Below are 14,147 nucleotides of genomic sequence, written 5' to 3'. Positions count from 1 at the left end.
TGGAGGTTCCTTAAAAAACTAAAAATAGAACTACCATATGACCCAGCAATCCCACTACTGTGCATATACCCAGAGAAAATCATAATTCAAAAAGACACATGCACCCCAATGTTCATTGCAGCACTATTTACAATAGCCAGGTCATGGAAGCAACCTAAATGCCCATTGACAGGCAAATGGGTAAAGAAGACGTGGTACATATATACAATGGAATGTTACTCAGCTATAAAATTGAACGAAGTTGGGTCATTTGTAGAGACATGGATGGATTTAGAGACTGTCATACAGAGTGAAGTAAGTCAGAAAGAGAAAAACAAATATCGTATATTAACACATATATGTGGAACCTAGAAAAATGGTAAAGATGAACTGGTTTGCAGGGCAGAAATAGAGACACAGATGTAGAGAACAAACGTATGGACACCAAGGGGGGAAAGTGGGGGGTGGTGGTGTGATGAGTTGGGCGATTGGGATTGACATGTATACACTGAAGTGTATAAAATTGATGACTAATAAAACCTGTTGTATAAAAAAGTAAATTAAATAAAATTCAAAAAAAAAAAAGCTATCGGAGCAGTTTACTAGGTGTAATAACAGGAGACTTTTCTTTTCTCCCCACTACAACCTCTGGACTCTTGGGCTTATGAGATATATCACAACATTGTCCTCTGATTCAAAGCTTGTACTGCATCCTGTAAGATAGAAGCCCATTTAAAAAAACAAAAACAACAACAAAATAAACATATAGCAGCTATCATCATGAGATATTAGAAACTGAAGTGGAAGCCCATCCACAGGGGAAGGGCACCTCTCATCATCATTTTCATTTTAGGGCCATAAATGAAGATGTAGTGCTTATGTGTGTGTGTGCATGGGGGAAAGAGATCTCCATCAACATCAGCTGAGCACTTATCATGTACCAGGCTCTATGCTGAACATTGGCATTCACAACAGTCCTAAGGGAGAACTCCTATTGTCATTCCATTTGACAGATGAGGAAATAGAGGCACACAAGAGTTTTATTGATAGCAAAACTGAGATTTCAACCTGGGTCGAAGCCCATGTGAAACAAAGCCTCCTGGAAAAGTTGGCCTTTGAAAGGAGTAACATGCAGGGGGACAGGCAGGCTCAAAGACAGGAGGCTGGATGGGGGTGGGGGTGGGTGTTAGAGGGTGCTGCAAGCTTGAGACAGTGGCTCCAATGCATGTTTTTCACACCACGAAGCAATTCTGACATGATCTACCTGGAGATTCCACCGGTTATGGGCTAAGTCCCGCAGGACTGCTCCCATTCCCCAATTGTGATGTCAGTCACAAATTCAGGGTATCACCCGTGCCTCTGACCAACAGGCTATAGGCACTCCTGTTGCTTGGGAAATTCCAAGGGTTTGAGGAGCTTTGTGCCAGGAACAAGGGACAGAGACCAGATGCATTTCTTATTATACCACAGGGGCTCTAACAGGGAGAGAATTGACAGAGGATTAGGAGAGTGAGGCAAGAAGTAGTTGCATCAGGGCCCACTTTATTTTCTCCACACTAGAGCCTGCCTGGGTCACCAGAGGCTGCCAGCCCTGGGAGGGGATCACCCAGGCAAGAGAATCCTAGGCTTTCTGCTGCTTTCTGGGACCCTGCTTGCCCAGAGAGCCCCACTCTGGACTCCCCAGGCCCTGGGTATGGTTCCACACAGAAAATGAGGTGTCTGCGAGAAAGCTTCAAGATTTCTAAAAGCCTATAAGAGAATATTACTCAGCCATAAAAACGAATGAAATATTGCCATTTGCAGCAACATGGATGGACCTAGAGATTATCATACTAAGCGAAGTCAGATAGAGAAAGACAAATATTATGTGATATCACTTATATGTGGAATCTAAAAAAATGATACAAATGAACTTACTTACAAAATGGAAATAGACTCACAGATATAGAAAACAAACTCATGGTTACCAAAGGGGAAAGGGGGAGGAAGGGATAAATTAGGAGTTTGGGATTAACATATATACACAACTATATATAAAGTAGATAAACAACAAGGACCTACTGTATAGCACAGGGAACTATATTCAATATCTTGTGATAACCTATAATGTGATAACCTTTTTTCACAAAAGAATCTAAAAAAGAATATATATATATATACACACACACACACATATATAACTGAATCATTTTGCTGTACACCTGAAACGTTGTATGTCAACGATACTTCAATTTAAAAAAAGAAGAAAAAAAAAGCCTAGAAGAACCGTACATTTGCTTGCAAAAAGGCCAGAGGCTAACTAATACAAGTTTCCTCATTTCTGGCTGGAATTTTCCCAGCTCAGTGTAGCAGTTGTGGATGAAAAAATTAATAGTCGATCTAAGAAAGAAATGGAAAATTTTACTGGAACCAACCTGAGGATTCTAACCTGGGAGACAGTCTTTCAGAAAGCTCTGAGGACTGTTCCACCCATTAGAGGTCAAAGCACAGTTATGTACGTTTTTGAGACAAATATACATCAAATGACGCATTATTGACAATTTACACAATCCAGATCTGCACGTATAAAGCGAATAGTGGGTCATGTGTCATCATGGCCCCTTACGAGATTAAGAAGGAAGGTTATCTCCTAAGGAGATCTGGTTAACGCAGATGCACAACACACACTAAAGGGGAGGGAGGAGGCCCAAACCGGCAAAGAAAACTTTTGTTTAAATTTGTTCTTGTCTTGCCATAAAATATGAATTTTATTTCATCACAGTGATGACTGATGTCCTACTAATTAGAACTGTTGGTTCATTCTGTCCACTGAAAAAACACACAACTTAAGAGCGAGAGCAGTGAGTTTCAGTTTTATTCAGGGACTGTAATGAGGACTGTAGCTCGGGAGACAGCCTCTCAGAGAGCCCTGAGGAACTGCTCCAAAGAGGGAGGGGAGGGGCCAGTATGTATATGAATTTTTTGGTGGAAAATACATGTAGTTAAGCATTAAAAAGGTTACTGCTAATCACAAAGTTAATGATTTTAGTGCTTATCTATCTATGCATAGGAAAATGCAAGAATCTGGGGGTCATTGAAATTCTTCCTGAGGTAAGCATCTTAACTATCAAGGGGCCTTTATACCCAAAATACAGAACGCTTCAACCTGTTTTTTCCATCCTGAATTCCCCTCAGAGTGCATTGTCATGGGTGACTACACTACCACTGGTAAGTGGGTTGCAACTTAACCCTTTGTATAAGGGGATGGAGTGACACCCTTTGTTTGTTTTAATTTTTATTGGGGTATAGTTGATTTACAATGTTGTGTTAGTTTCAGGTGTATAGGAAAGCGAATCAGTTATACATACACATATATCTTTTTTTTTTAGATTCTTTTCCCATACAGGCCATTACGAAGTACTGAGTAGAGTTCCCTGTGCTATACAGCAGGTTCTCATTAGTTACCTATTTTATATATAGTACCGTGTATATGTCAATCCCAATCTCCCAATTTATCCCTTCCCCTGCCCTTATCCTCTGGTAACCATAAGTTTGTTTTCTACATCTGTGCTTTGTTCTATTTGTTTACAATTCATAGGTGCATCTTTTAAATAAATCAAAGGAGAAAGGTAAGACATTTCTTTCGTAGAAGTCAGATTTACTGAGATATGATTTATACACAATAACATTCACCTTTTTAAGTAACAGTTCAATGATTTTTGACAAACACATACAGGTGTGTAACCATCACCACAATCAAGATACAGAACATTTCCATCGTCCCAGAAAGTTCCCTTGTGTCCCTTTATAGTCAACCCATAACCCTACTCCTAGACCTTGCCACAAGTTATGTTTTATGTCCTATTGTTTTGTCTTTTTGAATATCACAGAAAATGGAATTCAGATAGTATGGTTTGTTGGGAACATATAGTTTCATCTTTTTTAGTTAAATACCAGGAGTGAGACAGCTGGGTTGTATGGTATAATGTTAATTGTACCAGGAATTCCCAAACTGTTTTCCAGTGTGGTTGTACCATTTTACATTCCCATCAGCACTGTGTGAGAATTCCAGTACTTGGGGTCAGGGCTTTGTTTTCAGCAATTCAAATAGGTGTGTAGTGGTATCTCATTTTGATTTGAATTTTCTTAATACAAGTTATTCTTTTTTAATAAGCAAGACTTGTTTGGAGACACGGTGTTTCAAACCTTGGGGCATCCTAATTTGCTGGCTTTGCCTGATACAGAGAGTCGGGAAGATCTTTCCCTGTCCCGTGTTGGCAGGGACCTGCACTTCTCGCATCCAGTCAGTAGAGGGCAGGAGAGGACAGAAAATAAGCTTCCCAGTTTTTGGACTATCAGGGACCAGCATGGATAATACTTGGATGCACTACTGTATTTATAGTTTTTCTCAAATGCCTCTCCCTCTGAACCTCTTTAGCTGCCACCTTGTGAGGCTTGACTCCCCAGATTAATCTTGGGAAGTGATTCAAGGCCAAACCTCTTAACCAACCTTGTAAAATCCTGAGAACTGAGCTACCAAAACTGAGCCACCTTTGTAGAGCCCTTAATACGTCTACTCTCCAATGTCACTCACCAGAGCCTGTGTTAGGGGGAACCACAGGCAGCTGAGTTGGTGAACCTCTGTCCTTCTTCAACTTTTCAGGAGCCGAAAGAGACTAAGGAAGGTCTTTGTGGGGGACAAGTCTCCAGACCGCCCCTGCGCCCTGCCATTGGCTACACGCCCTCCTCTCCAGGACCTGGGTTGGGGCAGTTCAGATGGGGCACGGCACAGATCTTCTGGAGCCGGGGCTGCCGAGTGCCCCCAAAGACGTACTCCCGCCTGAGCCCCGGGCTCCCCTCTGGCAGTTGGAACCAAAAGGTCCTGAGGAGGGTGGCAAACATCAGGAAGAGCTCCATCCAAGCCAGCTGGTCCCCTAGGCACACCGATGCCCTGTGTGAAGGAAAGGTCAGAGGGTGGCAGCTGTCCCTGTGCCTGTCCTGTCACACCCACCACCCATGACCCAGTGCTGTGTCCAGTACCTGCAGAGAATGGCAGGAAGGCCTCACTGACCAGGAAGTTTCCATCCTTGTCCAGGAAGTGGCCAGGGTTGAATTGTTGGGGGTCTCCCAACACTCAGGGTCATAGAGCACAGAGGCCAGGTTGGACAAGATGATGGTGCCCTGCAGAGAGGAGCTGGTATGGCTCAGGGAGCTCAGCTGGCCCAGCACCCAGCCCTGATGCTGGGCTGATATGAGCTCAGAGAACACTCGGTGTGCAGGGGAGAGTTGCCTGGGACCAGGGGGCCTCAAAGAGATTCAGCAGACAGGCCTTCATATCAGTGAAGTTGTGGGGCATTATGCTCTCCTGGCTAAGGGGCACCCACCTCCATCCTAAAGACTCCTGGCCCAGGCTAGAGACTCAGCTTCTGCCTCCTAGGAAGAGGGCCAGTGGCTATTGGGCATGAATGGAGGGGACCAAGTTCTGCACAGGGCAATGAATACTGGCGGTGTGTGTGTATGTGTGTGTGTGTGTGTGAAAGAGAGAGAGAGAGAGGAGAAATGGAATGGCAGACAAACAAAGTGAAAGAAAGACTGAGTAACAAGGCAGATAGAAGAAGAGACAGAAAACTTCAATCCTTAGGATTAGGGAGAGGAGAAAGTGACCTCTAACCCTAACCTAACCCGAGCCCTCACTCTACCTCAAAGAAGTGAATAACTGGAAAGAGAATCAGACTGAACAGATGGGAGAAGAAAGGAGCCAAAGGCTCCTGTTGGTGACTTCAGCTCCTTATCACGTGGGCCCTGGGCTGACCAGGAAGCCAAAGTGGAACCAGGATGGGGTTGGCTATGGACCCGGGACCTGGGAGGTGCAGCTCCAGGTGCTCTGAGGAAGGCCTCATAGCCTGTGGCTCATTAACCAACACCAGAGAATTAAACTGGTCACCCCTGTGGGGACTAGAGAACTGGCCACGGGATTCTCAGTTTTGACAAAGGCATCCTGAAATTAAAAACTCAGCAGTTTGAAGCCTGCACACCAAAGAGAAGCTGGTGAAGAATGCAGAAGTTCAGACAATGTAAATACTTTCAGAAGGCACTTTTCTTTTTTCTTCTTCTTCTTTTTTTTTTTTTTAGTTGCTCTACTGAAGCCTTAATGGAGGGACCTGACCTTAGCCATCCAGACTGACAGGCACCCCGACCTCTTTACTCCGTGGCTTTAATCAGAGGGATTGGGAAGCACGTGTTCTCGCTGCTGCCTGAGTGAGCTGTTTGTTTCTTAGTTATAGTCCTGGGAATTTCCCTCCATTTTCACTACCAGGGATGAAGTAACCTCTGCATTACAACAGTTCTTAATAATCACCTTCAGATGCAGAGGCTCCTGGCAAGATGCTCTTTTCCCTCCAGAATTATTTCTATCCTGTTCTGGGTAATGTTCTGGACTCCTTGCAAAGTGATTAACTTATATTAATTTGTGGGACAGGCTCAGACCATAGCCTACCCAGCACACAACATGGGCAACCCTCCTTCTCCTACAAATTATAGAGCCATCTGCCTGCTGGATACCTCCTGGGGATTCTATCCCAACTTCTTCCCAGTAAATGGCAGCTTGGAGCTTACAACCAAATAGAATGTCTGAAGAGAGACAGGCTTGAAGCGCCACCTCTGTATTAGGGACCATTGCTGTTGTCGCTGTCACTCGACTGAACCGTTTAGGAATATCTGTAACATTTACTGATCTACTGTCAAGCTTTGATTCTACTTTCAGGAGACATCTCTCGCCCAAGTTGGAAAAGCTCAGTATTGATTCCAGGCTGTTAATGGCTCCCTGGAGCTCTTATCACAGAACACCTCCTAGAATCAAATTGGCAGGAATGGGCTATTAATAAGGAAATTTCTAATCCCAAACGACATGAAGCAGAGCTGAACCTTAGTTCCCTCCTTTTTAACTTGACCTTGGAACAACTCTTGGACAACCAGGGCCTGGGGGCTTCTACCAGGATAACAGCAAAATGAGTTGATGACATGGTCCTATCCTCACAATTAAGGAGACATTTGTCTAACCTCTGAACTTGATGGCCAAATACTGCCAAGGACTGTTCAGTATTAGCCAATCTGGCAGACCAACAGACAATGCAAAACACCTCCTTCCAACATGCTGATTCACTTAACTTCCTAGAGAGGCATTTCTAGAGCAATATGAACGGCAGGGAGTATGGTAGAGCAAAATATTTGGAATCAGAGGGACATGAATTCAAAACTCAGTTAAGTACCTTACTAACTGTGTGTTTGCGGCAGTTACTTGAGCTCTCTTAAGCTATCTGTTAAAAAAAAAAGATTAACAGTAGCAACAGCATCTAAAGGACAGGGTTATTATGAAGAAAAAAATGCATGGAGTCAGGAATCTCAAGTCTGATCAAATTAATAAGAATTTAATAATCACATCCTGGCAGGGCCCTTCCTGTCAAGTCTTCCCTGAACCATGGTTGTAAAAGTTGAACAAAGATTCTCATGATGGAAAAAATTGGGCCCCCATACCTTCTATCCCCATTGTTTTCACGGTGTACCACCTTGTACCATTGAGGCTTCCTCCAGGGACAGGCTGGAGCATCAGTGCTGAGCCAAAGTCCCTTTCTGAGGAAAGTCTTAACACAGCGCACCTCTGTGCATAGGGCACCAAGATGAGTGACTCTGTTTCATCTTCATTAAAATGGCAACCTTGCCACCTACACACCTGTGCTACATTTCCTTTAAAATGACACCCCACTCCCAAAATGATTCATGATGCCTGGCATTCACTCCCCGTACAACCATCTCCCCTTGACGGTGGGCTGGCTCTAGTGACTCACTTCTAGCAAATAGAATATGGCAAAAGTGATGGGATACCACATCTGAGATTAGGATACAAAAAGACGGTAGCTTCTGTCTTCTCACTTGCTCTCTCTAGTGAAGGGCCGCCGCTATGTTTTGAGCTGCCCTATGTAGAGGCCCAATGTTAAGGAACTGAGGGTGGCCTCCAGCCAACAGCCCAGGAGAAACTGAATCCTGAAGAAAGCAATGCAAGTGCTCTGACAGTGGAACCTCCCCATGGAGCCTTCAGATAAGACTGCAGCCCCAGCCAACAACTTCATCATAACATCATGAGAGACCTTGAATCAGAGGCATCCAGCTAAGCTGCACCTACATCCCTGACCCACAGAAACCCAGATCCCCAGCCCACAGGAGTGCTGTTTTTGTAAGTTGCTAAGTTTGGGGGTAATTTATTACATAGCAAGAGAGATAGACAACTGATTCAATAAATATCTCTTATCTAGGATCTGCATGACAGTCAGTCATTGTGAGGACTGAGTGCTGTAGTGGACTCAAAGCCCTTAGCACACAGTAAGGCTTGGAAAAGAGCAGGAATTATGATGTTATGATCCAGTTCATGTCAGAAACCTGCACAGAAACCTGTTTCAAGCTGAATCACCAGAGAGCTACAAACCTGAACTCTATTTTTTAACTCCATGCAGAAATGTGTTCATGTTAAACTTTCATCGTTTAAAATGGGTTGAAGAGGGCTTCCCTGGTGGCGCAGTGGTTGGGAGTCCGCCTGCCGATGCAGGGGATGCGGGTTCGTGCCCTGGTCCGGGAAGATCCCACATGCCGTAGGGCAGCTGGGCCCGTGAGCCATGGCCGCTGAGCCTGCGCGTCCGGAGCCTGTGCTCCACAACGGGAGAGGCCACAGCGGGGAGAGGCCCGGGTACCGCAAAAAAAAAAAAAAAAAAAAAAAAAAAAGGGTTGAAGATAAGAAGAAGCTACCATATGAAAGAATATTTCTGTGTCTTTAAACTCCTACTGAAGGCACCACCCAATACATCGTCCACGGGCCCTCAAAAAGGTATTCTGATTGATGATCTTCATAATAACTTCTCGAAGGGTGATAAGCCAGTTTTCCTGATTCAGGCATGCCTCCTTTTATGACATAATGCGAGTCATACCTAATCGGGATTTCCTTTTTTGACTTGATCCAGGGAAGCTCAGGCTCAAGTTTTATGTACATATACAGTGGCTGTTCTTGACCTAAACAGTTTGATTTAACTTTATTCCTCTATCTCTCCTTATTCAGTACTTGTTCTCTTAACCTAGTTATAAAATGAAAGAAATGAGAAAGGCGTTTCTACTAGAAATCAGTTCTAAGGATATAACACAAAATGCAGACCAAGCCTAAGGCACATAAATGGCAAATAGGCTAAAAGTTCACCAATAAGGGTTAAGAATTAGAAAACATCCATCTGGTGGAACATTATGCAGCCATTTAGAGTGACGTGGAACAGTGGTTTTCAAAATGTGGTCCCGGGCCCCAACGCATCCACACCACTTGGGAACCTGTCAGAAAGGCAGATTCTCAGGCCTCACCCCCAATATTCTGGGAATGGCTCCCAGCAACATACATTTTAGCAAGCCCTGCATGTGATTCTGGTGTACCTAGAAGTTTGGGAACCAGTAATGTAGAAGAATCAGAATGATATGTTAAGTGAAATGAAGGATTCAGAGTTATACATTCAGCATAATCACAGCTACGTAAAATATATGTGGACAAAAAAGACTGGAAAGAGGTGCATTAAAATGTCTGCAGGGGTTACTTCTGAACAACACAGAACATTTAAAAATATCCCTAATTGAGTGTATTCTTTCGCAATCATAACTCTCCATCCGGAATGCCATGGATAGAGATGAAGGGATGGATGGATGCATGATTGACTGAGTTGGCAGACAGGCAGAAGCTGTAGCAGGTGGCTGTGCTGGGCAGGCAGCCCAGCGAAGGGTGCTTTCTGCAGGCACTGGATCGAGCATGAGGTCACACTGGGGCCACCTACCTTGGGCACGGGGTGGCCGTGCACATGGGTGGAGGTCACGCACTGGCGCACGGCATCTGTGGTCACGACGCGGCTGAGGCGCTGCACCTCACGGACGGTGCGGGTGTAGGGCAGTAGCTCGCGGTCCTAGTAGCGGATGGCCTGGGAGGTGCCCAGCACCGCATCCAGTTCCCGCTGCACCCTCTCTGCAGGCGGCTCTGCGTGGGTCCCGGGAAGGGCTGCAGCCCGACCTCCCCACCACGCCCTACCGTCCTCGTCCCCACCCAGAGACAGTCGCCAAGGTTCATCGCCCCTAGGTTGCCCTACCCCACTCAGCCACCCCTGGTCCCAACAGTGGCAGTCCCTCTCTGAGGCAGAGCTTGTGAACAAGATTTTGCAGGAGTTGCTCCTCCGAGGGGAACTTGAGGGAAGGGCTAGGACCCAGATTTCAGCACCCACTGTGTGCCAAGTGTTCTATATACAAAGAGTCCTATGGGGTAGGAACTGTTGTCTCCACTTTACAGACAAGAAAACTGAGGCTGTGACAGGACCGGTACTTTTCTGAAGGCCACAAAACTAGTGGAACCAGGATCTGAACTCAGGTCATGGCCAGTTTGTCCCTGAGAGAACTCTAGCCGCCTTTCTTTCCTTTGTGATCTTGGTGGACATTGACACAGGGCCTGGCACTTAGTAGGTGCTGGATCATTACTGAATGGGTGAAATAATGTTGCCTCATTTCACACTGTTCCTAAGTGGTTGAATTACTTACCCAGGATCACTCAGTCAGTAGCAGGGTGGGACTAGAAGTCCCCACCCCCCAGCCCCTCCATCTGATTCAAAGCCACGAACACCTCCTACACCACAGCAGTGAGAGCAGGACCCACCCCTGGGGCCACAGACCAAAGACAGTGATGGGGACAGGTTCCTTCAGCCCAGAAGCCCACAGCAGGGGTAATGGGCATGGGGCAGTCAGCAGGGTGTAACCATGGCCCCCTTACCCCGGAGGGCTCCATGCTGGACCACGTAGATGAGTGCCCAGCACAGGGTAGTGGCCGTGGTGTCGGTGCCTCCCAGAAACAGGTCGACCACTACCTGGATCAGGTTTTCTTCATTGAATGTAGAGACAGGGTCGTCCGTGGCCTGGTGGGTGGGGGATGAGTGGTGGGGAGAGCAGCTCTGAGTCTGAAGCTCTCCTCTCACAGAGCCCTGGCATCTCCCTGACTGAGGCCTGGCCTGTCCCTAAACTTGTGGGACCAGAACTCCTCTGGGGTCAGAAGGGCCTGAGTCCCAGGACTGCACTGACTTTTGAGGGGAAAACTGCCCTGACATCAGCCAGGTCCCCTGCTTCCCACCCTACCCATGTCTGCAGGAGCCAGCGCCGGCCTGGGTAAAGATAGGGAGGGAAAAACCCAAACGGCTGCTGCTTCAGCGTGTTCTGAAAAACTGAGGTCAGGATGAGGAACTGAGGCCGTGGCCTTGAAATGAGATGCAGCCGGGAAGACAGCCCCCTCCGTCCCTCCCTCCCTCCGTCTGCAGCTGTTTCAGGCCCACCTTAGTGATCTGGGCCAGGTAGCAGCTGATGAACTCCTTGGGGGCCTCAGGTGTCCTGAGTTTGTGTCTGCTGATCTCCCGGCAGATATAGCCTCGCACAGCCTTCTGGTACCTAAACATCTCCTGGTGGGGGCCTGGGAGGCGGTGGAAGGCCCAGGGGAACCGATCATACAGCTGTGGGGGAAGAGGCCTGCCCAGGGGCTGCTCAGGTGCTGACCCTGAGCCAGGGCAGCTCAGAATGGTGCTGGGGGCACCAAAGTGGTCTGGAACCTCTGACATGGGCATCCCAGGACCGCTCGTCATCTGGAAACTCTCCACACTCCCAAAGTAATCTAGACAGTAATGAAGGCAGTAGTAGCAGAGACTGGACCCAGGGCTCAGCTAGGATGTCGCAGGCCCAGACAGCTGTATTTAAGGGGGTTTAACCTGTCTCTTAGTCCCTGCCCACACTTCCATGCTCAACCACAATAAAGGAACTTTGATGCTGTGAATCGTCATTTTGCTGAGCAGAAGCTGCCTGAGGAACCCAGAATCAGGCCCCATGGCCTTCCTCCTGCCTACCTGACACCCTCCCTGCTATGCCCTGGCTGAGGCCCCTGCCTACCCTGGGCCCCCAGCTGTCCAATGGTCGGCACACCTGCCTCCCCGAGGGCCAGCTTACCCTGCACCAAATGGTGCTGACAAAGGCCAGGCCAAAGTCGATGGCTTGAATCAGTTCCTGGAAGAAGGGATCCTCCAAGAGGAAGCGGCAGCCAAACACGAGGGTCCCAATGACTCTGGCCGTGGACGTGACAATGTGTACCCGAGGGTCGAAGGGTCTACCTGAGAACAGAGGGGCAGGGCTCAGGGCGAGGAGGCAAAAAGAGCACTGCCCTGAGTGTTCATCCAGTCTGTATAAGGTCACTCATTGCATCACTCATTCATTCCCAGTCTTCAGTCATTCACTCAGCAAATGCTTACGGAGCAACTTCTATGAGCCAGGCTTGGTGACAGGCGCTGGGTTTGCAGGGAGAGGTGTGGGAGACAGACCCATTTAAACACACTAGAACGTGGGGCAGGTATGTCCCAGCTGGGAACAAAGGATGCAGGGACCAGCTGTGCCTGGGATTTGGGGAGGGCTTCTTAGGCAGGTGATGTCAGCCAGGTCTGAAAGGAGCAGTGGTTTCTCACAGGGAGGAAAGGGGAGTGGATTAGGACATTCCAGAGGGGGAACAGCATGTGCAAAGGGTCTGTGGTATAAAAGGCTCAAGATGTTGAGGGAGGACATTTCCCCATCTGTAGAGAAGGGCTTCAGGCTTCTCAATGGACTGGACATTCCTGGGCCTCTGTCTGCCCACTTGCCCACCTTACAGAAACTCCTGATTTATTGATGTAGCACAAATCCCCTACTGGACCCGCAAAGGGTCCACCCCTTTACACACACACACACACACACACACACACACACACACACACCCGAGGGCTCAGCCTCCTTGCAGGAGTGTGCTTGTTTGTTGTGGAGGGATTAGGGTGGTCTTGCCCCAGCCGCTCCTTACCCTGCTCCTGGTGGAAGCCCTCTGCCAGCTCTGCCGCCTCTCCCTGCAACTGCAGCTCCAGTGCCAGCTTGCCTAGGCCTAGCTCCCGAAGCGTTGCCAGGCAGAAGCGTCTCTGCTGCCTCCACGTGTGCCCATTGCTGCAGATGACCCCTGGGCCCGGGTTGGGGGACAGTCAGCAGCCCATCCCAGCCTCCCAGGCCAGGGCCACCTGGCTCTCACTCAGGCAGGGAGAGCAGACCCCTGGGCAGCCTTCCCAATCAGCTCGCGGCTGGTGCTCTGACCGAGGGGCATTTGGCGGTCATGTGGTCCGTGGGCCTGGTACCATCAAGGTGAGCTCAACTATGCCCTCCTCCCAAGCTGCCAATCTGATTTTGCCTTTAAGAGTCCCTACAAGAAATGGAGGAGGAGATAAAGAAGGGAAGGGAGGATGGAGCCTGGAGGGGAGGAGGCGGGGGGAAGGGCATTTGCTGAGCCAGGCGCTGTCCTGGGCACTCTTGGCTGTAGGGCTCACTTAATCTCCCCCACATCCCGAGGAGGCGAGAGCAGCCACTATCCCCATCTAACAGACGGGCACACTGAGGGACGGAGAGGGAGGCTGCCTCGCCCGGTCACACAGCTGGCAGGGGCACAGCGGAGACTTGACTCAGGTCTTTTTGACCCTCCAGAGCTGGTTCCTTCCCATGCTGCCCCCTCCCCTCGCACAGCGGTGTTTGAGGAGACCCGAGTCCTCCTGGCAGATTCCTCCCTGTTAACAGTTCTGGGTCACCCCAGGGGACTCCTGGGTGCAGTCAGCATCCAGCCACCCCATTCCCAGCAGAGAGGGCAGCCTTGCCTCTTTCTCCAAACACGTCCCGGAAGAGCGGGGTGAGGGGCCGGCCTGAGAACTGCTCCGAGTTGGAGACCAGGGCTTCCTTCACTACCCAGAAGCCACTCAACACCACCACGGGCGTCGGGCCCACCCACGTGGTGAACACGTTGCCGTGAGCCTGGGCCAGCTGCGGAGAGACAGGGTCCCAGGGCTGCAGAGAAAGCTCAGCTGGCCCCATTCCCGGGAACCTTCCTCTTGGCATGAATCTCCACCTTCTCGCACCCAACACTTACCTCGGGTGCACCTTCTCAGAGCACCCGCCACCCCATTCGTCAGACAAGCCAAACCCTGGGTTCCCACAGCCAGCACTAGTGCCAGCTGGGGTCACATCACAGGCTCCCTGAGCACCTAGAATAGTCAGGGCCCAGCACTTACACATACGGCGTCTGGTTTGGACCCCAA

The 14,147-nt window shown here is 48.6% G+C and overlaps 1 protein-coding gene across 1 annotated transcript; it reads right to left on the bottom strand.

The window, feature by feature from the left end:
- Window positions 1-4,692: 4,692 nt before the first annotated feature.
- On the bottom strand, window positions 4,693-13,923 carry LOC132424425 (cytochrome P450 2J2-like). Its single transcript, XM_060010150.1, is given in 9 exon segments — window positions 4,693-4,915; window positions 4,998-5,076; window positions 5,079-5,139; window positions 9,813-9,997; window positions 10,790-10,931; window positions 11,343-11,723; window positions 12,004-12,164; window positions 12,878-13,027; window positions 13,710-13,923. Coding segments are annotated over 9 exon segments (1,596 nt in total).
- Window positions 13,924-14,147: the final 224 nt, after the last annotated feature.

The sequence above is a fragment of the Delphinus delphis genome, chromosome 4 (genome assembly GCF_949987515.2).
Source record: "Delphinus delphis chromosome 4, mDelDel1.2, whole genome shotgun sequence".
In the NCBI taxonomy this organism is placed as follows: Eukaryota; Metazoa; Chordata; class Mammalia; order Artiodactyla; family Delphinidae; genus Delphinus; species Delphinus delphis.
Note: the sequence above shows the minus strand (reverse complement) of the source record. Positions and strands in the feature narration are given on the sequence as shown.